The sequence below is a fragment of the Corella eumyota genome, chromosome 2, assembly GCF_963082875.1.
Source record: "Corella eumyota chromosome 2, kaCorEumy4.1, whole genome shotgun sequence".
Lineage (NCBI taxonomy): Eukaryota > Metazoa > Chordata > Ascidiacea > Phlebobranchia > Corellidae > Corella > Corella eumyota.
The window spans coordinates 18,971,815-18,996,006 of record NC_137491.1 but is presented as its reverse complement, the minus strand read 5'-3'; the positions used below and the strand labels follow the sequence as shown (position 1 = coordinate 18,996,006).

The following is a 24,192-nucleotide window of genomic DNA, read 5'->3' as shown; positions in this document are numbered from 1 at the left end:
GCAAACATTTTTGAAATTTTCACTACTACATCTCAAGTAATTTTTAAATCTAATTTACTACTACTACAAGTGAATAGTTTATTGTTTATTGAACTAATTAAATGTAAATACAATAATACAGGAATTGATAAGGTAGAATAAACTTTTTAATCGACTTAATAGGCAAATTTCTTGAATACTAAACGACTACAAATAAAATATAGTTAAAAAATAAAGTACAGTCTGCTAATATAAACAAAAAGCAATACATAGCTATACTGAGATTGCGAAATAAAAAATACAAGGATAAAGAAATGGTATTTTGTCAAAGTAGTCGTTCTAACCTACATAATTAACAAGTAAAAAAGTTTTTAAATTGGAATTACATAATAGCAATAGCCTACTAAATTAATTGTATTTTTAATGTAAAGAATGCCTTCAACACTATGGTAGACTAGTATGTATTTATAATATCTGGGTTTGGTGACCATGCCATAACATACTTGAAATCTTTATGCTAATAATAATATTTGTGGCATGTTTTAAATCATTAAATTGATTTTGTCATTTTTTTCCGTCGCATTGTTGTAATATTAATTGTATATATCTTATTATTCACTGTCATTAATGCCCCAAAAAACAAAAATAAAAATATAAAAATAAAGCTTATAGTGGACAATATATATTTATAATGTCCAAATTTTGTTGTTTGTTGAAATGCCGAACACAGGGCGGGTTAACAAGATATGTTAATTACGAACATTCACCTTGTCTCACTTTGGCGATCACCTTAAACTTATTCGGTGCGAACACAATACCGAGACAACCTTTTTCAATCTCCGGTAATTTTGGCTCGTTCGGATCGGGCAAAATCTCAAACTTTTGCACCATGGCAACGAGAAACATAAATATTTCCATGGTGGCTATATGCTCGCCGAGACAACGTCGTGGTCCAACTGAAAACGGGATAATATACTTCGATTTTACGAAGTTACCCTCGGCGTCTATGTGACGTTCTGGGTCAAAAATTTCGGGGTTTTCCCAAATTTTTGGGTCGTGGTGCACAGCAAAAAGATTCGGTACAATCTGAAGAGTTGGTATTATTAAATTTAATGAGCCAGATTATTAATCTGCCAATTTTTATTGGACCAAAAGTGTAGTGTAGTGGTCAAAACACTTTGCTTTACAACATGAGGTCCTGGGTTTGTTTCCCATTACTTCCATGAGGTAGCGCTCTAGAGTAAAGTGCTATAAACGCTCCTGGTTAGTCAAAAAATAATCAGCAGTTAAATTATCGATCCACTATATTCTATAATATCCAAAACTGCCAACGGCAACTAGAGACTGGGTCAGGGTAACTGATGTTACTCTATGTTTAGGTCGTGAAGTCGACCTTTCCACATTAAGAATAACAAAGTATATAAAAAACAATACTTTAGAATTTTTGCTGGTCAGTTTTGCTGGTCAGCAGACCAGTTTAATTTCTAATATTGTTAACCAATCTTACCGACAAAGTGGTGTAGTGATAAGAACACTTGCTACATCGCTCATTAGGTCGTGGGTTTAATCCCTACTGATCTCATGCTGTAGCGCCCTTGAGTAAGGTGCTATAAACGGTATGAACTCCTGCTAAGCCAGCACTAAATCAGCAGCATAATTATTGGGCAATTATAATCTATAATATCCCAAACTGCTACAGGCAACTCGAGACTGGGTCGGTGTAACTGATGTTACTTTATGTTTAAGTCGCGCATTCGACTTTCCCACATCGAAGATCAAGATATATACAAAAAAATCTTAATATTGTAAATCATTACAGATCTCACCTTCGTGTTTTTCGGAATAGTAAATCCTTTAAAGTTAATCTGTTGTGTGGTCATATGGGTAACGCTCAGTGGTACAATGGCTCGATACCGGAATAGTTCGTGAATAAATGCACAAGTGTAAGGCATCTTCGGTTTGTGAGACATTGCCACTAAGCCCGATAAACCTTTAAATATAAAATAAAATGCGTAAGTTTTAAATTTTATTTTTTAAGGGTCTTCTAATAGCAGTTATGTCAATTTTTGTTAATTTAATAAAAATAATTTACAAAAATTAATTTCAAAATATGACTAAAAATATACTAAAATAAATTGCAAATAAACTGTCTACCTAATACTTCGTTTATTTCTTCAAATATTTTCTTTTGCGTATCCGGATAGTGAAGAAGACATAAAATAGCCCACCGCAAGGTGGTGGTAGAGGTCTCAGTTCCAGCAATAAACAAATCCAATACAAATTGTTCTAGTTGAATATCCTAAGAAAAAATCAAACTTAAATTAAACGACACTTGTATTTTACCTTACAAAAAAGTAATAATACATACAATAAACAGTGGATAACTTTAAGTCTTCATACATTAATTAAAATTTTAAAATTACTATACACAACTTAAGTTAGTGCAACAAATGCTATTCTAAGTTTAGGCCGAAAAGTCTACATTAAGAATAAACAAAATTAAAAAGTAAAATTTACTGTGAAAGTTTCAGCTTTCTCCTTCATTTCTTTAAGGAAAGCATCAACAAAATCACGAAGATCATAGCAGTGAAAAGTTTCCTTATGAGATGAAATCATTTTCTTGAAAATTCCTGAATTTTAATTTTAAATTTAAACAGATTTACATATAACTTTGAACTTTAACTATAATAGAATTATAAACAAATAAAAAATAAATTACTGATGTATACAAAAGATTTTTTGATACTTCAAATTAAAATTGTGTAAAATATAAACAAAATGGTTAACCCGTTTTAATCAAAAATCAATGTATAAAAATAGGTAAAAACAAAACAAAAATATTATACAGCCTATCTATTAGCCCAACAATAGGGTAATTAACCACATAACAATCAGGGTACTGTAAACGTAAACAAAAGAAGTTATTGTTTAATATCAACTATGTTACCCTAACCGGATAACACGTATAACTTCCGAGTACCTAGTTACTTGTATACAATAACTATAAAACTTATTGTCTTATTAACTTCCTGTTATAGTTTAGATTAAGGTATTTATAGAAGCTTAATAACAGGAAGTTAAAAGTTACATTGTTTAAGTGGGATTTTTTAATTCATACGAAACAGAAAAATTACTCATTTTTGGGGTAATTTTAAAATACTAAAACATATACAATTTAACAAGTTAAATACTTTTTTTCCATATATTTATTTATTGTTGATGTGGGAGGGTCGACTTCACGACCTAAACATAGAGTAACACCAGTTACCCCAACCCGGTCTTGAGTTGACTTTGTCAGTTTGGGATATTATAAAGACTATAATTGCCCGATAATTATGTTGCTGATTAATTGCTGGCTCAGCAATTGTTTATACCGTTTACAGCGCCTTACTCAAGGGCGCTAAAGCATGAGATCAGTGGGGATTAAACCCACGACCCCGTGTATGGTGTAGCAAGTGTTCTTACCACTACATATTTATTTGTTCTCGATGTGTAAAGGTCGACTTTACGACCCAAACATAGAATAACATTAGTTACCCAGACCCAACCCAGGACCTCACTTCATAATATTATATTACATCGTTTAATAAAAAATCCAATATTTATTTAAATTTAATTTTTTGAACTTACTTATTCCTGCTTCGAAATTTCGGAATAAAAATTGTTGAGCGTTGTTAAAATACGGAATCCATGCTACTATTGGAGCTAGTAAGACTATTTGCGTCACAAAGCTATTTGTAGGGTCAACAAATCTAAAAAAGTAAAACAAAATTAAAAAATAAAGGTTAATATTTAATTGACTTTATGGAGCACTACTTTACAGTTCTCGAAGAACTTAGGACCGTAAAGTACAAGAGGCAATTAGCGAGGACTGTATAGTACAAAAGGTATCCAAATTTTTATACAAACATTTTTTAAGTTTTTTAAAAAACTAACGTGGTTTCAATAATCTTAATAAGTTCCTTGTAGATTGGGTCTTCATAATCATATCTTGCCCCCATTGTAATGCTGCATATATTATTCGATACTGCTTGAGCAATCGGTCTCTAGAAAATAGAAAACATAAACTTTAGGGCCATCAAAAACACTTCTAAAATAAATAAATACCCAGCAAAAAAGCATGAATTTGATGAATTATATTTTAGTAATTAAAGAAACGGATTGATTTTCTGATTTCCTAGAATTTTTGAAATTCAATAAGCTATGTTAAGTTTGAAGAAAAAAGTGTAAAGGGGCTTTAACTACGCGTATGCAATTAGCCGACCACTTAACAAAAGAAAAAGGGCTTTAAAAGAATTTTTTCAAGTCATGCATATCAAAACACGACTGGGTTTCAAATGTGACGTCAAATTAAAAAAAAACATGTTTACAAAAAACATTTTTTGTTAAGTTAGTTTTACTTTGTATATTTGAGTTTTGAATTATTACAAAATGCAAATTGTTACGTCAGACCACGTGACTTACCAATACGTCAACCGGTTTTTCGTTTGCAGAGTCAATGTTGTGAATCAGGTATTCAATTTCTTCTTGAACTTTATCCTCCATTTTACGTTTACCCGCACCAAATCTGTGTAAAAATAACAAAATATTTTAATATTGAGATTTACGATGCGACCGCAAACATAGTGTAGAGGTCAAAACATTTGGTTTTACTACACGAGCTACTGGGTTTGATTCCCACTGCTCTTTTACTGATACGCTCTTGAGTATGGTGCTATAAACAGTGTAAACTCGTGCTAGCCCAACACTTAATCAGCAGATTACAATTATCAAGCAGTTATAATCTGCAATATACTAAAATGTCAAAGTCAATTTTAAGACTATGTTGAAGTACGGGTGTTTCTCTATGTTTATGTCATAAAATTGACGTTACCACATCGAGGATAAATAAATATAAAAAAAAAATCTTCTATGTAAAAATATCCATTTAACGGAAATAACCGTGGCCAGATCTAGAGATATTTTTGTACTTTCTTTATTTTGTTGATCTTATGGTATAGTTCAATTATTAACCTTTGAAAATGTTTAAAATTAGCGGGAGCTAGAACTGTTAACTTTTTACTGAAAGACAATGGTCACTTTAGAAATTTTGTATATTGAGCCATTTTTAGAATAGAAGAAAACGTATTATACGTAATGCTATAAATTTTGTCATATAGCTTCCAATATACGTAGGGTATATGTAAATATTTTACTCATAATAATAGAATACACATCAAGCATTACTAGTTTAACAATGTTTGTGATTTAATCATTATTAAAAAGATTACATATTAAGTTACATTGTAATGAATCATATCATGAAGTTACTAAGAATTAAGATTTACTCATTACACTAAACGTATAAGAACAAATATAACATACCCCCTTAGAGTCGACAATCCAAATTTTCGTTGCACAGACCACCTTTTGTTATTCGTAATAAATAAAACACCATGATCTTTTGAATACGTTTTTAGAAAAGGAATTTCAGGACGGCCAGAAAAAACGCAGCCGTTTTGCGAAAGCGCCTATGAGTACAAAAGGTCGTTTTAAGCAATACGTAAGCGATATAATTTTTTACCAAACCTCTACTTTATAAAAACATAAAAAAAAAACAATTTTAAGATATACAAAGTTTGGATTTTTAAATAGAATGCAGAAATTTAATGATGTTAAAATAGTTTTTAAAATTTAAAAGATTTTTTTGAACAAAAAATATTATCACTTTTATTATACAAAGTGAACTATGACAATGCTAATAGAATTGCTTTTACAATACTCGATCCAGCCTCGTTAAGTAAACACACTTAACCTATTAGGCCGGAATTATTGTAAAAAAAGCGAAAAGAAAACGGTACGTTATCATTAAGTCAATAATATCTAAAATTGCTAAAATCAACTCGAGACTGGGTCTAAGTAACAAATGTTATATTATTCTATATGTGATAAGTATATAGATTCTTACTACACCAAAAAAAAATCAATTTAAAAGCAAAATTTGTTTACCTCTGAAACTGCTTCAAAATCGTTTAATATCACTAAATCTTCCCTTGCCATTCGAACCGAAAATACAGACCCATAATTTCTACCCCATTCCGAGAAAGTTTTTGGGGCGTTGCTACCCAAAAAGGGCAGAACTCCTAATAGAGGAATACCCCTCGGACCTTTGGGGAAATTTTTGGGTCTCTTGTACCAATAATATAGCAGCAATATTACAATAACAGTCGCTAAAACATTAAACACTAACAACTGCTCTATCATAATTACTTGTAAAGTTTAACCTGTTAAGTGCAAAGTTAAAAATCTCAATGCATATTTTCTAAATTATTTAAATAAAAACTTTATTTATTTTGCTAAACACACTTTTCTATCTTATTAAGATCCCTTTTGCTAACAAAGGTTAAACCCTACATTAACCCAAGCAAAACAAACGAACCGCTCAAGCAAATAACCGCCGTCCAATTTAGTTGAAGTTATAATTTACTTATAGCCGAGTTGGCGGTAATTAAGACGCACTACAGAGCTAGCTAATAGCGTAAAGGGGCTTTGCAGTAACTACGCGTCTATGCAAATAGCCGACTACTTAACAAAAGAAAAAAGGCAAAAAACAAATACAAAACACTGTTGTTTAAACCCTAGACCTTTTAATACACACACTAAACTTTAAATAGGTTTTATTAACATTATTAAACCTATTATAAAAACAATACTTTAGGCTTAAATTTTAACTAAACAATAACATATTTAGTAAGTTATAAAAGCGTATTCCATCCCAAAAAACGTGATAAACGTACTTATTAAAAGGCTGGTATATATATAAACGTTGTTAAAGCACAACAAAGTTTTTAAACATTCTATAGTAACTTTTTTTTGCCCGGAAATAATATAGCATCACGATATTGGTAACAATAAAATAGTAACACGTAAAAAAACTTTTTTTTTATTTTTTTTTAAATTTCTTTAACTTTATTGAATACCTAAGTTATGTTGACCTTTACATACATAAACAATGAAAAGTTAGATACGCGGTAAAAAAATTTCCAACTATAATTTTATTATTAGCTTAAATGACTTTTTTTTACCAGCAACAAAAATTCCAAAAAACGGCGATTTGGTAAGACTGTTATAACATAACGTAATTTACCCTAAAAAATCATAGTTATACTATGCGAGATGGTAGCCTTGCTTTGATATATAGTACTAGCCTTTTATTTTTTTTCTATACCGCCCTTATGGTAGGGTAATGAGACTGTGCTAAGCTAAAGGAAAATGTGTAAGCTATGAATTAACGCTGGAGTTTAGGTTTAATCAACTCTTTAAATCGTAGACCAAGCCAGACGGTTTTAAGTTAAATTTTAGATAAAGTTTCGTTTTAGGCTAAAATATTTCAGAAAATGTAAACTACCGCGTATTGTACATTTATTTCAATCCCTTTATAAATAAGAAAAATTAAAGAAAATAGCATCTGTGGCAATCTTTTCAGCTCATTGCAACAAGCTCAAGAAAAAATGTAAGTATAAAATAAGAAATAAGATGAAGTATAAAAGCCGATAGCGATTTTTTTAAAGCTTTTAAAACGAAAAATATGCCAAAGCAAATTGAAGTTGCAAATAATTACCCAAAAGTAATAAAATTTATTTACAAAAACAAAACAATCAAAATAAACGCTTTATAAACCAATTATAGATCAATCAGAAGAAGTTATGAACTAGCGGTTAGGCCCGAACTGTCGCTAACTTTAAGCAACATTTTCTGGCATTCCCTTATCCCTCTCTTGTCGCCCAGCAACTCCATTGTGTCCATGGCATCTTTTAACATCCCAACCTTTTCACCCGGAGCGGAAAGCATGAGCGAAGGTAAATGACGACAAGCCATTCTTAAACCGAACGCACGCTCTCGCGCGCCAACTTCCGGCGAACTATTATCGCTATTTTCGCCTGGAAATTAAAAAATAAAAGATAACCAAAAATTTAAAAAAAGGTTTGCTTTATTAAATAAATAAATTTAAAAGCTAATATTTTAGTTACCTTTAGAGCAATGTCGCCTTCTTAAAGTTCTGTTAAGTAAATGTTGAGTTTTTGTCGGACAAGCTCCTGCCATCATTCTAAGTGTGGCCTCATGTAGGTATATCTAAGAAAAAAATATCAAAATTAAAAAAAAAATTAAGAAAAAAAAAAAATATTTAAATAAATTAAAAAATACATTTATAAAACTTACCTTAGTGGTTGCTCCTGGCATTTCTGCAACAACATTCCTCAATAAATTAATATCGAGTTCAAATGCCGAGACGTGAGCACTTGGTGCTTTGCGGGATACACCGTCGCAACAGTTACTACATTCCCATAATCCTGTTCTCGTTGATAACAACAATTCTGCTGCTAATAACTGGAAACCCTGCAAAAATCGTAAAATTTTCAATAAAAAGCGCAGATAATCGTAATTTGGGCAAAAATTTGAAAATTTGCTGCTTTTTTAAAATAACTGTAAAGTTGTGTGAGATTCAAGTTGCAAGAGTGATAAGTTAGTGTTGCAATGTTGTCACATTGTTCTATTTGAACTAGTGCAATGCAACTACAATGCACTACCAACATTCACATTTAATTTAATACTAGATTATAATTTAAAACAACTATTGATTGTACATTTACATACAGTAAGTCTAACATATTTTACTAAAACAAAAAAACTACTAACTACTGTAAAAAAATTAATTGAGTCTTAGTTCTTTAGATTTTTCATGTATATTATCACAGTTTTAAGTAATTGATTTCAGGGTGCTGCTATGATTGAAGTTAGTGCTTAAATATTTGGAAGGCAAGTAGATTGTACAGTTAACTCCTTATGTGTATTATATATAAACACAACAACTATATATTCCACTACCTCTACAAATAAAAACCTTACAAAAAATTCTCTTAAACTTGAAAATTTTTAGGACTAACAACCCTATTAAGCCAAGCGCATTTTACCTATTTTAAAATTTTGGTCTAACGCTGAAATTATTAATTCTTTTTTACAATTACTAACCTCAGCTAATTGATTTTTATTTTGAGTGAACATCAAACTTTCTTTTAACAGTTTGGAAGCTTGATTACATCGATGATGTACAACATCAAATGAAGGAGCCAACTTTAACGCAATCTCTGGGTCTCCGTTAACTTGTTCTTCGATTAACATGAAGTCTCGGTGAGCAACAAACGACCACATGATGGCGTTAGGGAGTGGATTTCTAAAAAAAAATATTCACAAAATTAAAAACATCAATGCGATCTAAAAAAATAAAATTTTATGTTTTGAAAAAATGAAAATTTAAAAATTTTTTTATTTTTTTTATTCTTACTTTGAAACTGCCAGTGATTGAGGCAACCTTTCCACGAATTTAAAAAGTTTTGATGCTTTTTTGTCATCACTTATCATCCAGTGGGCTGAAATAGAGGCAATTGACCACCAAAACTTACATTCCTCATCTAAATTCTTCTCCGAAGTTGCATCTAAAATAATTTTTAAGATTTAATTTTTATCACAAAATTCAAATTTTTTCAAAGTGATTTTTTTAAGAACCTACAACATATATACACTACCCACCTTCATAAGAGTTATTTATCAGCTGCAGGTATTCACTAGCCTCAATAGAAGGATTACTCCTCTTTCTTTTCTTTATCTTTTTCGAAGATTTTTCTTTTGTATATTCATTAAGTTCTTTTAGGTCGATTTTAGGTGGATTTATTAAAGTGTAAAGAGCTTTCTGTAGCATGTAATGTCGGAAATGAAAAGACAAGTGAGCCAATGGGTCAGCTGTAAAAATAAATGTTTGATTAATAAAAAAAATAGATAAAAAAGCATCTAGCTAGACTTCTTAGTTACAATAAAAAATTTGCAAAAATACAGATAAAAAATGTTAAAATTTACAAATTCATAAATAAATATAACCTGTTAAGCCTATAATAAATGCTAATTGCAACACATATATTACAACATTGATACCACTTATATTTTAAACAAATTAAAAAATTTATATTTTAAACAAAACTCTTACTTTTGTCAGGAATGGTGACAAAGTCGACGTTACATTCCTCATTATCTTGATTGATCTCGTTATCGTAAGTCCAACTTTCTTCAGTGATGTATTTGTGTCCCAACTTATGGGATACCCACTTCATTCCATGAATACATTCATCATCATGAGTTTTCATAACATCATTGCATTTGCTCAAGAAATAGCGCTAAAAAATTTAGGAAAAATTGGGTCAAATTTCTGATTTTATAGAAAATAACACCATCTTTCTTAAGTGCTCTACTAAAAAGTTTTACAATTTTGTAAGTGATGTATATAGCACGTTAGTATGATTGACAATGAATCATAAAATGCCTTTAGAACCTTTAAAAATGTATGTAGTACTTACAATTTAATTTTCAAAAAATATTTAAAATAATGAACATCAAAAACCAGGTTACCATATTTTTCATGTGGCGTAGAAAGTACTAAGTAGCATAGTGAGTGTATACAAGCTATTACTTTCTACGTCATCACAAACAGGGCTTTCTACGTCATCACAAACAACACGAGTTACAACTGACACAAATGTTACTTACATATAGCCAATAGAAAGGTCTGACAGAGTCTTGTTTAAATCTTAGAGCAGCCAACAAATAAATCCTTGCAGCTTTTCCAGGAGGAGTTGATTTCCAACTTGCCACCTCACATAAGTTGATGGCACTCAGTGACAATACAAAACCTAGAGTCTTGCTGGTTTGAATGTGGCCTGAAAAATTAAAGAATTAATAAAATGTTCATGAACAAAAAATTGATTAAAAAAAAGAATATAAATATTGAATATATTTTTAGTTTTAAAGCATGTGAGTTTTAAATATTTACTATAAACTAAACTTTTAGAGATATCATGCTTATTATTACCATTTTTTAATTCTACAATGACTATTTTTTATAGTCTTATTAAAGCAATTTTAAATTTTCAAATAATGCCAATGATTAAGATTTTAATTATTTATCATTACTAAATAGAGCAATTTTATTATTTATTTAAATTTTAAAAGCCTATGAAAACCAGTATCCAAAATTCACCTGTCATTTGTAATCCATCTAACACATGATATATATGAGCGGCATCTCTAGCACTATTCTTCACTTGAATACTGTTCTTATGCCTCGATAACCAGGGTCCTAATCTTGTTGCACCGAGGATAAGTCTTAGTATGTTCCACACAAGTGCACACCATTGGTCAAAAGTAGATGTTGGAAGAGGTCGGCCAATCACAGCTAAGCATTTACGTAGGTTGGTGTCTGCTGATGTGAAGTTTTCCTGAAAAATAAAACTTTGTCAAAATTAACAATGTATTACTATTTTATTTAGATGTTTCTGTTCTGCAAAATTAAAATTAATAAGATTTTGGTATTAAAAATATAAAAAAAACTGTTTAGAATACTACAACCTAACATAGAGTAACATCAGTTACTTCGACCCATTCTTGAGTTGCCTTTAGCAGTTTGGGATAATATAGAATATAATTGCCCGATAATTATGCTGCTGATTGAGTGCTAGCTCAGCAGGGGTTCATACCGTTTATAGCACCTTACTCAAGGGTGCTACAGCATGAGTGCAGTGGGGATTAAACCCATGACCTCATGTGGTGTAGCAAGTGTTCTAACCACCACCACGCTGCCGGACAAAGTTAGACAAAAAAGTACATAGTTCAGTTTACCATAAGTTCTATTAAAAAATGGGTTGCCTATGGCAAGCAAACATATTATTTTACATATATTACCTCTTCTATATCCTTTTCAGCTTGTGTTCTATACAGCCAATACCCAGATGAAGATTTCGACAAGGTTTCAGTAACAGGCTCACCAGATACAAGTAATTTCCATAAACAAGCAAACGAAATAAATCCGTTAACAAACCAGGTAAGCAAAGTAGGAAACATCCAATCCCAGAACCCTGAAGTGTCGACTTCAATACCAAGAATTGAACGACCTAAAAAAGTAAATTTTAAACCGGCTGTTCCAATGTAAGTATTACAATTGGTATCAGGTTATAACACAAAAAAAATTTACTGAAAAAGACATATTTTCTAAAATCAACATTTTTTTCAAAGTTTAAGTAAAACAAGACATCATATAATTTTTCATTATCGTTAAACTAGCATTTTGAGGCATATAATTTTTTGTAAAATGTGCATTTAATAATGTTAGAAATCCAATTCAATTTTTATCATAATTGCCGGATTTTCATAATATTTACTCCAATATAAAAACCACTTTTCTACTTTAACTTACCGACATGTAAATGACCACCCTGTGCCTCACCACCTTCTTGAACAGGTAACAATGCTTTAAGCAAGTAGTTAGTTGGGTTAAGTGACAAACAGGTGAACATAAACAAGCATAAAGCTATTCTACTTCTATCCATTAAACCATTCTTGTTATCCTGAATTGATGCCCTTCTCTGTTAAGTAAAGTAAATGAAAATTAATTTGTTGTTTGAATAGTAAGAATAATTTTTAAAAATAAAACGATTTTTAATGTTGTAAAAACTACATTAAAAATAGAAGTAAATCACCTATAAATATGCTGTAAAAATTTAAATCCCAACTATATTACATTAAAAATAGCAAAACTTATCATGTTAACAAAAATCCTCCTTTTAAATATTTTTTTTACCTGTATTTCAGTGCCAGTGAGGTACTCATCAATTAACTGAGGATTATCCAGCTCTTCCATGAAGACAGGTCCTCCAGGAGAGTCCGCATCTGAGTGAGGAGGAGTCGGCATCGATGGGGAAGAGTTGGAGGTTGGAAACGGGATCGGGGAGCCGACGATGTTCATGTCATTCTTCACAAGATCTTTAACTGTTACTATGGAAACAAAAATATTTAAATTTAACTAATTGAAATGGAAAAATTTAATAAAAATTACAAAAAAAAATAACTAATAAAGTGATTAAAAAACCTTACGTTGTTCGTTAGATGTAAGATGCTTTCTCAACAAATGATTTTCCACCTGTAACCTCTTGTTAGCGTTGGTTAAAAACTTGATATATTCGATCGCTTTCTTTAAAATTGTTGCCTTGCACAACTTTTCATCTGTGCTGCTTACTAAGTCTTTAAGTTCAGCTATTTTGTCATTAATCTTGGATCTATAAAAATTAGTTATTTTTTAGAAAAAAATGCTTAAAAAAAAGTAATAAAAATTACTTTTAATTGAATATTTAATAATATTAGATTGGATACTAGATTATTGCTTGTTTGGTTGGCAAAATTTTCGTTGTTGTGATATGGTTGCAGCTCTCAAACAATATATGCTCATGATAATTCACCTTTGCACCACAAATGGCAGTTTGTTTTAAATTAAAGGCCTGAAAACTGGACATACATAGGCTATAATTAGTTTTTTACTTAAACAAGTAAAGTTACATCCTTTTAATAATCTTAATAAGATGTAAAAACTATTAATATACCTGTATCTCTTCTCAATGATGTTATGTGAAGAAGGTTTGTTGCCAGTAGGTTTTTCGTTCTTTAATGGAACTCTCTGTATCGCATATTTGTTTTCTACCATTACGTTCATTGGAACTGATGTTATGATTGTTTTGTTGCCGAATAGTTGACCCTAAAATATTAAATAATTAGATTTAAATTTGTAAAACAAAGTACAAGTGAAAAAAGGTTATGTTAAATGAAATAAAAAAAGATTTAGCATAGGCTATTTAATATAGAAAATAAAATCTAACAGAAGTGCTAATTTTTCATACAATCAAGTATTAACTTGTTTTACAAACCTGCTGAACAGAAGGTGGACTCTCACATGCAGAACCTACAGAAGAAGGAGAAGGTGCTGGAGAAACAGTTGGAGAATTGACAACAATTCCTTCCTTCTGGTCTCCGGCCTGCACCAACCTGTTCCGAAGTTGCTCACGAAGTTGGGGGTTTTGTTGAAGTGCGGTGACAAGGGTAAAGTTCTGGTTGGGTGGAGATGATGATTGAGATGCAATGGCTTGAATGTTTGGCATCTAAAATAATAAATTAGTTGTTATATGTGAGGTCCTTACATCATTTATCCACATAAGACAATGTTTAGATAATAATAAAATAGCATTTTTGGTCATGATTTAAAAACATTTTAATCAGGCAAAAAATTTAACAAAAATGAAAGACAATAAGTTAAGATTGCTAAGTAAAATTAGCAAAAACTGCTCAATAATCCAATATTTAAAACAATTTAGATTCTACAATTAAAAATATGATTTTAATAGTCTTATAATCTTTTTAATATGTTTACAGCTTGTAGATTTAACTTGCTTACTTGTACTTGTGATGTAGAATGTGGTGAATGAGGGTGTTGAAATGTCTGCAAAGTTTCGGGTTGGATGTTTTGTGGTTGTTGTTGTAGTTGGCTTGGAGATGTCATTAGCAGACTCTGTAACAGAATTAAACCTTTAACATACTGTTTAAAACATCAATTGCTATGCTTTAGTATTAGTTTTATATAAAATAAATTGTTTAAAAATTCTTTTACATGATTTAAATTTCAAAACTAGGATTGTCATAATTTCCTTAGTATTTATATATATATACTCTATTTAATTAATTGATAATAAAAATTACAACACTATTTTCCACTGAAAACAACTTTAAATCTATATATACACTTAAGAATAATAATTACAAAATACTTAGCACCAAAACATGAAATCTATTAAATCTAGTTGATATAAAAAAATACTTTAAACTACAATTGAACTTTATGTGCGAAAAATGTTTTTACCGTGAGCCTCGGTGTATTGTTCAATGAATGATTTTCCACAGGATTAGAGAAGTTGATTTGTTGAACTTGGTTGTGCTGGGGTGGTAGAGCACATCTTATCGGGAACACGGTGGCCATCGGTGGGCTCTAAAAATAAAGGTTTAATAGTTTAAATTGGTTGGCCTAAATCTTCCATAAATATTGACAGGCAAATAAGGGAGAATCAAAGAAAAGTATTTGGAGGATACTTTTTAAAAAACAGTGAAAATTGTCAAAGCTTGTTTAATGCCATTTAGCCCTAACATTTTAATGTGGGACTTTCCCATTATACCAGTCTAAAAAGTGGGGCAGTTTTCGGAGAGATCTCAGGCGTGCAAGCGTAAAAATTGGTGTGACCGCGCATGCACGCGTACTAAAATTTTCAGTTTACACATTTTTATGTTAGCCCTATTTTCCAGACTGATATATACAACACAAAAACTTAAACCCATTTAGATTTCTGTACCTGTGTTATAGTTGGTTTAAATTCAACCGGAGATGGAGGGAGAATGTTGTTGCTTCTGGATTGAACTGGTGGGGTCTGCATAGGTGCAGCATTTAACAAATCATTTATTGATTTTCGACCTTCACCAATCGCAACTGGAGCTTTTGATAACTCTAGTTCAGCTTGTTTTTCATTGTCCATGCCATCCAAAAGTTCTAGAAAAATAATTTATGTTAAAAATATTAAAATTTAATTTTAAAACAATCACATCCAAAAATTTTTTCCATAGAATGTGTTCTTCACAAAAAGGTTATTTTTCCACAAAAATATTAAACACCCCTGTTTTAAATCCTAAAATATTGTATGATCTTATAAAATGACATTTTTAAAACCTTTGCTTACCATAGATATCTGTCCAATTATTTTCAAATAATTCTCCATTTGCTTGCAAGACATTATCATTTAGAAATTCTCCAGCAATATTCTCAATGTTATTTAGATTAGCATGATCTTCATCATCAAGAGTTAATTGATCAACCAAAGATGGCCTTTGCTCTTCATTTGAATGTCCAAAGAAGGAAAAATCCATAATTGCTTGTTTCAAAATTAAAGTTCAGTAACACCAGTTACCTTTTGTTAGGTGACCCACAAATTGTTGGTAAATTATTAATATTTACTTATTTCCTACAATCTGAAGTTATAAATAACATTAGTTTGTTTAGAAACTACCTTTGGCCAATACTGGCGCCACATTAATTAAAACGTAAAGTCGGCATTTTGCATTTTGTCAGACAGGCAGACGTCTGGACACACTAACAGAGTAACGGACTGACAAATTGACTGATGGACTAACCACACAGCAAAAAAATTTTTATACAATCAGTCATTTCTATACAAATTTGTGACTAAGTAACGTAGCGCAGGCATATTTAGGCTCTTCTACAACTATTACACCTTCTTTACCTAATTTTTCTGTTTAATTACTAAATTTTTGGGGCTAAATACACGAAAAAAAAACTTTTCCAGTAAAAGTTAATGTTGACAGTTTCGTATTTCGCGAATCTCCAGCATATGAGACCATTATTCCAACCAATCACAGCGAGTTTACCATAGTGGCGTGATGTTACGTCATAATAACAACTGATGCGCTCGGTTGATCTTAAATATTCAACCTTTGATTCGTTTATCCTCGAAATGTTTATATTTAAACCAAACAACATGCGTTGCCGGCATGGTAAAGAATTAACCTGAAAAGTGGACTGTAAATATATAAACTATTACCTAAAATATGCATTTGTAACCTTAACAACCTTATATTAAATTAACTTATTTTACATTAAATTTACTAATAGTTTCTTTTGCATAACTGCACGTGCTTACATTTTAATTGAAAGCAACTCCAAATCTTTAAATTTTAAGCCTACAAATGATTGTACTACTCAAGAGAACACTAAACTATTTCTAGAAGCATTCAACGACAAAGCTTCTGAGGAAAATAAATGCAGGCACGCTTTCTGCCTTGAACCAAATTGTGCAAGGTTTCACATAATTAAACTTACTGTTTAATCAGTTTAACATCTATTTACTAAGAGAAAGAAAAAAGCAAAAGTAGATAAGATATGTGAAAGTTTATTGAAGAAATTTAGATCGAAATATTTTAATCATGCAATTATTTTTGGACAAGTTGAATCGCAGTCACGTGATCAACAAATATAATAATAATACATAAATACAAATTAACAAACGTCGACGGAATTAGTTAATATTACGTCACTACTTTGTTGACGTCACGATGTTTTTGCGAGGGATGGTGAGGTTCGTGACGTCACGTTTTGTGACGAAGGGAAAAACTAGGTTGGGTGTCGACGATGCAAGATGACGTAATGTGATAAGTAAAAATTGCATCATAGAATGATGACGTCACAAAATATAAAGAAAAAGGGGTTTTCGATAAATCGCCTCATTATCACAACTTTCGTTGCAAGAACGATGTGAATTTTAGGGAAATTCCCACTTGGTTATTACCCACAATTGGGATTGTTCATTTTACATAGATAAGATTCGCTCGTATAATACGAAGCTATTATGACATCATCGATAAAAGTGACGTAATTGGAATAAAAAATGTCGATATAAAATAGATTTTCAATTGTCATGATCATAATAATAATCACGTGGTAATGACACGTCATAAACAAAAAGAAGTCACGTGATAATAGAAGTATTCAATTTTTGAAAATTGCATAATATTGGAAAATAATTCATTTTTAAGATACAAGAAAAAAAATAAGTTAATAAATAATAAAGTTATATAGAGCATAAAATATAGAAACGTTTAGTTAAATAATACCAATAATTAAAAAAATATTTCTTAAAAAAACAAAAATAAATAACAAAAAAAAAAATAGAAAATTTTAAACTTGAATTTCAATTTCAGGAAGTCCATTTTTTAAAGCAAAATCTCGATTTTTACATCGAGACAGTTACGATAACTACAGCGGCATCTGAGCCTTTCGGGCCCGCCACTTCGAGCTTGTAAGTCCCGGCGTCGCTTGAACGAGCGCCTAGGATTGTTAAAGTTGTCGAATAATTGCTGCTTTCGATTCTAATTCGTCCGCTGTCGTCGCCGTCACTGTAATAAAATAACCTTATTTAAATTATGCAGCTTAATTAATATATATAGTGCCAAATTAATTTAAAATATTTAGTTAAAATATTTAAAAATTCGAGTATTTTTAAGGTAGTTCACTTACGTTAAATTCATTCCGTTTCGAAGCCATTGAGCCACGCATGGACTTTGTCCACTAAGGGAGGTAGTGAGCGTGAGAACTTTGCCGCTGCTGACGTTTACGGAAGCAGGAAGTGAGTCAATTTTTGGGGCTCCACCTAAAATTATTTTTAATTGTTAGAAATACAAATAATTAAATTATAAAACAAAAATAATCAAAAAAAAAGATAAAATTTACCTGATGATGATGTAATTGATGACGTACGCGATGACGTCATGTGCTCAGAAGTCGATTTCGAAGAGATAGTAACTCGACCGCTCAACTTTGCAAATTTCTTTTTCATGCTGGCACACGAGTCACGTGATATGGTGCAACACGTGACCGATGACGCGCCAGATTGACCAACCAGTTCGCACTGATATGATCCCGCGTCGGAGTCTCGGATATCGGAGATGATGACGGAAAATGAAGATCCGTGAGAAGCTGTGCGAATTCGTTCGTTGGAGGATCTAAAAAAATTTAATTTTTGTTATTTTGAATAAATTTTTTAGAAGAGCCTTTTTGGATTTTTTGGAAAAGCTTTAAAATAATTTTTAGGTTTATTTACCCAATTGGAATTCCATCTTTAGTCCACAATGCTCGCTTGACATCATTCGCATTAGAAACACTGCATTCTAAATGCACGGTACCGTCCAATCTAAACTCAACATGTAGTTGTCCTACGATCATAGGTCCGCGTGGTGCCGCTCGCGAGGCTCTTGAAGATGACCGACGATCACGTGATAATGACGTCACATCTGACGCAACAGATGGCGTATGGCGTCTTGGTGTGACTTCTAAAGAGAAGTCAGAGGTAGCGGTTCCTTTGCTAGACTCTGCAACGCATTTGTAGTTGCCGATGTCGGTGACCTTGGTGCTTTGAATCTCAAGGGTTCGTTTGCCACGTGATGCACCCAGTGTGTATTTTTCGTTGGCTCGAATCAACCGGTTTTCGTGATACCATGTCACTGAAAAAAAAATAAAATATTAAAGAAACAATTAAACCAAGAAAACTAAAAAGCTTTGCAAATATTTATCTTAACCAACCAAATTAATTAACTCTTATTAACCAAAATTGTGATTATTCAACGTTAACAAGAAATAAAAGTAATTATTTCCACATTCTAAACAAAAAGCAAAAATTATATTGTAATATATTAACGTTAACCAACCTTTTGGCGATGGATTGCCTTCGCATTGTGCAGTAAAAGTGACCCAATCACCTTCAAGAGCATATTGACTTTTCGGTTGGATTACAAAGTAGGGAGAACCGGCCACTGAAGACGGGGTGGCGCTACCGAGACGACTGTAATCACTGTAGGTCGAAGCTTGTGAGATAGCACGGTAATCTTGGGAAGTCGATGAGCGACTTTGTACAACATCAGCCCGGGATCTAAATTTAAAAAAATTGTTTCATTTAAAATAGTTTGGATTTTTTATATTCAAAGATTTAATTTGAAGAAATAAACTGCTGTATTTGAATTAGGTAATTGTGACGCGATGTTACCTTGACAACGCCGTTCTGGCATCAATCATTTCCATGGACACGTCAACGTCCTGGATACCGCGGCGCGATGCACTGGATTCGAACTCGGAACCTGTGACTTCGATGGTCGCGTAATCGGAAACTTCGCCTCGTGAGTTTTTGGCCGAACACCGGTAGGTGCCGCTGTCGCCCTCATGACATCGGATTATTTCCAATGACGTCACTCCTAGGATAAAAGGAATAAAAGTTAGTTAAAAAGTTTATTTTTAAGGATAATGCTTTGAGTCAAAATTAAATTGATTTTTACAAACCTCCAATATTGCTGATGTGCATCTTTGTCCCTCCTTCAGCCAATTCAGTTCCATTCTTGTACCACGTGACCCTGGGTTCGGGTTTTCCCCTAACGTAAGCACTCAGCTTCGTGCTCATACCACACGGGACCACGTGACTACGCATGCGCAGTTGGAAGGATGGTGCGTAATCGGCTGATGACGGCATAACGCCATAATCAGTCGCTGCGTCGCGCTTTAGCTTGGAGCTCGTGAATTCGACTCCAGATGAAAGATCTTCTTCATATTCGTCGTAAACTTTCCTAAAAAATTTAAAAAAATTGATAAATATTTCAAAGAATATGCACCAAGTTTGGTAATAATTATAAAGCTATTACTCAACATTATAGGTATAACCAGTTTGTAGTTTTAAACATACCTTGATCTTCTTGATTTTCTTTCTTTTCTTGAGACTTGTCGTCTGTAATATTCATCATCGCTGCTTTCCGAACTGCTGCTTGGCGATGGAGGTCGTCTTCGTCGTTTTGTCATCACGACTTCGCTGATTGGTCGCAGTAATTCCTCGTATTCGAAAGATCTGGAAATAAAAATTAAGTTAAAAGTTAGGTCATACAAATTCAAAATTGCCACAAAGGACTTGAATCGTTATTTTAAAAGTTAGATGCCTACCTTCTTCGTCTTAATTTCTTTAAGTAATCCGGCTCCTCAACGTCAGCCTTTCTCTTAGTTCTCTCAACCGTAACAGTCATCTCTTCTTCCCTTCTTCGCATTTCTCTTTCTCTCTTTTTCCTCTGGTATTCCTTCTCTCCTTCACTTTCCGAAGATGAACTGATGGATCGCTGGCGCCGTCTAGCGGGCTTTGAAACCGCGGTTTCCTGGGATGCGTCCGAGTATTTCCAAGCCTCTAATGAGACTGGTTTTAAAATTTCGTCGTCCGAATCGACGTAAATCTCTTGTTTGTTATGTCTGCAAAAAGTAAGTAAAGTTAGTTTAGATTATGATATAAGTAGATTTAAATTACTAGTTATTTAACATTTAATTACTGTAACAGTTTAAATATTTAAAAAGTAAATGTTTTTTACTTTTTCTGTTTTCTCGAATCCAAAATCGACCGGTCATGCTTTTCCCTTAACGACGTATACGAAGTGACTTCACCACGTTTCGGCATTTTGATTGGTCGATAATTAAACTCTTCATCAATAGTTTCCGTAGTGGTTGTTGTCTCGCGCTGATCTCGTAAGAGATCTGCATAACTCTTATATTCCGGTTTGGCCTCTTCTGTTGGCCTATTTACCAAGTCGTGCATGTACTCTTTAGTGTAAGCTTCTTCTAAGTAGTTTCCTAGTGGTTGTAGGAGCTAAAAAAAGAGAAAAATATTAATCTCTTGAATTATTTATAACGTTGCCGTTTACTATTCACAATACGATTTTAAAACTCAATATACACCTATTCAAGCCCAATTTCTGTTTCATATTTTCTATTGTATTGTAATTAGTACAGATTAAAACTTATATAGTTGTTTATTTACCTGTTCATCATCAGACATCGGTTTGTAATATTGTTTCCATGCCGGTTTTACGAATGGTTTTGATCCTCTAGATGGCGGTGTTAACGACCTCGGTCGCTTACGTAACGCGACCTCGCTTGTGATTGGTGATAAACTTCGCTCACGGCGTGATGACGTAGCCATGATGTCACCAATATCACGGACACGATGACGAATTCTAAAAATTTAATTAGTTTATAAGGTTTGTTTATAATTTACACAAAAAAATTAATTATTAAAAATGTTTAACTTTTTTAATTAAAATAATTAAATTATTACCTTGTAGCCCCAACTCTTCGTTCTGGGACAACATACGTCACATCCGGAACAAATTGACGCTTAAGTTTGTATTTCTTCGTCTCGTCACGTGACAAATCGGTCGGGTGGTAAACTTCGTTCGATTCCTGTACTTTCTTGTACCACTTGAAGTCGCTCAAGGGTACGAACTTAGATAGCGATGTGTCTTCTTTAAGCGAGTCTTCTGATCTTTGGACCGACTCTGGGATCTGATACGGCATTCGCAAGTTCAATTCCCGGTCCCGGGCAAGTTTCCTTTCTTCCTTCTCGTTTTCGTCGTCGGTAACTGGTTGTCTGAAATATGCCGTCTGCTCTGACGCGGCTAACAACGCTTCTTTAGCTGATTTGTTAAACTTAACATCGACAGAGGAATCGTCTCGCAAGGACACTTTGTTTGCAAGTTGGTACGCCTTTTCTTGAGCAAATAAATCTGCATCTTTTCTTGGCTTGCCGCGTTTTTGGTAGGTAATTGGTTGAACTGTAAGGGTAGCTTGACATGTCGCTGTACCTGCTGAGTTCTTAGCCGTAACCTTATATTGTCCGCTATCTTGAATGAATGTGTCTCTTATTAGCAAGTAACATGAATGCTGGTCGTCCCATTCTATATCTCTATGGTGATCAGAAAGCAATACTTTGCCGTTCTTCTCCCATTCAATCGTAGGTTTAGGAAATCCTGCTACCCTGATGTCGAACCTTGCATTTTGACCTTCATCGACCTCTTGGTTGGCCAATAAACGTCTAAACATTGGACGGACGCTCAAGTCTTCCTTGATGGGTTTAGCTGAAAATTTAAAGAACAAAAGAGTTAACTAAGGTTACGTATCTGGGTAGAAAACACTACTACTTTAACTGTCTAAGTACCTACAAGTATATTAACAAATTTAAAACCTATTTAAAAATGGTTAGGTAGAGTAAATTACAAACCTTGAACGGTCAGTTTAGCTTTGCAGTCATCTTCTCCGAACGGATTTTTAGCCACAACTTTAACCTCGCCTCCATCTTCAATTACACAACCCTTTATCTCAAGTGTGTAAAGGCCTTTTTCTTTGGTCTCAGTGTAGTGAGAATCTTCGCTCATAGATGACACAACTTTTTCGCCGTTGTGGTACCAAGTTATTTCAGGTGCGGGATGGACAGTTACTAAAAAATCAAAACAAAGAAAATTAAATGAAGTTCCAACTCAAGAAAAAAATTCTCAACCAGTTAATTATGTTTTCTTTGCTTACCAGTAATAGTAAATGTAGCGGAGTCCCCTGTGTAAACAGTTCTGTTGTATAAAGGTAGGGTAAACTCAGGGGGGTTCTTTAAGATTCTTGTTGCATCCCCTCCTATCATTCTTCTACCTCCTTTCCTGTGCTTTTCAACGTAAATGCTACGCCTAGTGCGGGTCCATTGGCGACTAAAAAGTAAGAAAAAATATTAATAATATGACCTTAAGTAGTAATCTATTAATGACAAAATTTAAAGTGTTTTTAAACTTACGTTGATCGGAGTTCGACAGCGAGTTCGCATTGCTGAGTACTTGCTCCGAAATTGTTTTCAACGCGACATTTATAGGATCCATCATCAGATTGTTCAACTCCCTTAACATACAACGCTGTAGAGCCGGAATGGTGATCGTAAGCAAACTCATATTTATCGCCTTCCTCTATCTTCATATTATCCTTGTACCTAGAAATTAAAAAATGTGTTAAATACAGTTTGAGTTCTAAATACTGCTCTTCGATTTAAAAAGGCCTTTGCTAAAAAATACGATTTTTTTACTTCAAAAAGTAGCAAAACTCATTTTTTTCCAGTTGTGATTAAACTTACCAAGTTACTTTTTCTTCATGTGTAGCATCCGAGATTCTGCAGATTACTTTAGCATCGTCGCCCTCTCTTACAAATACATGATACATTGGCATCAAACGCGGGCTTAAATCAGCAGATTCGACCTTGACCTTGGCTACCGATTTACCCTTGATCGACCTTATAGCGCCACCTGACGCATATCGTCCGATAGAAACAAGTACAGTAGATTGATCTTGCTTTTTAATAGCTTGGTAAATCTTGCGATGTAATGTGGTCTGAATGACGACCGATCTTCGTTCGATCAAGTCTTCATCAACGGCCGGATGCAAGGCTCGGAGCCAAGGATGTTGCAAAGCCTCCTCCGCAGTCATACGCCCTCTCTTCTCCTTGACGAGCAACCTACAAACATAAATAACGTTAGTATAAGGTTAACATATAGCTCAGGTAAATGGATAACTACAATAAGTTGGTAAAATTGAAGAATTAAGCATCTTAACATACCTATCTACAAAATCCATTGCGTCATCAGTAATTAAAGTCCAATTATTGTGATCAAAATTCCACTCAGCCTCCGAAACATTCTTCAAAGTCTCTTCGTCCGTGTCTCCTTGGAAGGGTGAAACTCCGGTTAAGAGAAGAAAGGTCAATGCTCCAACCGACCACATATCAGTTGAACATCCAACTGTATCGTTCTGTACAACCTCTGGGGCGGTGAATTCCGGTGTTCCGAAGGCAATACGTAAACCTAAAATATACACAATCATATGTATTAGATTTAAGGCACAACTACACAATAAGGCTACAGTTT

General features: G+C 32.9%; 3 protein-coding genes across 3 annotated transcripts in view; all 3 read right to left on the bottom strand.

Annotated features, from left to right (window-relative positions):
- Nucleotides 1–137: 137 nt before the first annotated feature.
- LOC145741573 (cytochrome P450 2J6-like) lies at nt 138–6,238 on the bottom strand. The gene is made up of 9 exons (XM_082559175.1): nt 5,968–6,238; nt 5,344–5,489; nt 4,444–4,546; nt 3,916–4,025; nt 3,610–3,731; nt 2,497–2,609; nt 2,134–2,278; nt 1,806–1,969; nt 138–1,065 (listed from the first exon to the last, which is right to left on the bottom strand). Exons 1-9 carry the CDS (start codon nt 6,220–6,222, stop codon nt 733–735), a joined length of 1,491 nt encoding a protein of 496 aa, XP_082415301.1. The 5' UTR covers nt 6,223–6,238; the 3' UTR covers nt 138–732.
- A 1,125-nt stretch (nt 6,239–7,363) lies between these two features.
- LOC145741985 (sterol regulatory element-binding protein 2-like) lies at nt 7,364–15,914 on the bottom strand. Its single transcript, XM_082559699.1, has 19 exons — nt 15,609–15,914; nt 15,228–15,421; nt 14,744–14,869; nt 14,282–14,395; nt 13,758–13,988; nt 13,437–13,588; nt 12,934–13,115; nt 12,641–12,834; nt 12,257–12,425; nt 11,746–11,954; nt 11,045–11,282; nt 10,555–10,724; nt 9,998–10,184; nt 9,547–9,756; nt 9,302–9,452; nt 8,989–9,190; nt 8,179–8,355; nt 7,989–8,091; nt 7,364–7,898 (listed from the first exon to the last, which is right to left on the bottom strand). The coding sequence occupies exons 1-19, from the start codon at nt 15,793–15,795 to the stop codon at nt 7,663–7,665; spliced, it is 3,432 nt and encodes a 1,143-aa protein (XP_082415825.1). The 5' UTR covers nt 15,796–15,914; the 3' UTR covers nt 7,364–7,662.
- Nucleotides 15,915–16,825: 911 nt separating this feature from the next.
- The window catches only part of LOC145743851 (titin-like), a 151,569-nt gene continuing 144,202 nt past the window's right edge, over nt 16,826–24,192 (bottom strand). The window contains exons 186-202 of the mRNA XM_082561907.1: nt 23,886–24,129; nt 23,406–23,783; nt 23,076–23,264; nt 22,820–22,992; nt 22,518–22,733; nt 21,576–22,374; nt 21,279–21,474; nt 20,833–21,107; nt 20,420–20,716; nt 20,169–20,327; nt 19,772–20,052; nt 19,482–19,686; nt 19,147–19,367; nt 18,543–18,942; nt 18,173–18,444; nt 17,960–18,092; nt 16,826–17,838 (exon numbers count right to left, since the gene is read on the bottom strand). Coding sequence (XP_082418033.1) covers nt 17,676–17,838; nt 17,960–18,092; nt 18,173–18,444; nt 18,543–18,942; nt 19,147–19,367; nt 19,482–19,686; nt 19,772–20,052; nt 20,169–20,327; nt 20,420–20,716; nt 20,833–21,107; nt 21,279–21,474; nt 21,576–22,374; nt 22,518–22,733; nt 22,820–22,992; nt 23,076–23,264; nt 23,406–23,783; nt 23,886–24,129 — 4,601 coding nt within the window. The 3' untranslated portion in view covers nt 16,826–17,675. The remainder of the gene's footprint in view (nt 17,839–17,959; nt 18,093–18,172; nt 18,445–18,542; nt 18,943–19,146; nt 19,368–19,481; nt 19,687–19,771; nt 20,053–20,168; nt 20,328–20,419; nt 20,717–20,832; nt 21,108–21,278; nt 21,475–21,575; nt 22,375–22,517; nt 22,734–22,819; nt 22,993–23,075; nt 23,265–23,405; nt 23,784–23,885; nt 24,130–24,192) is intronic.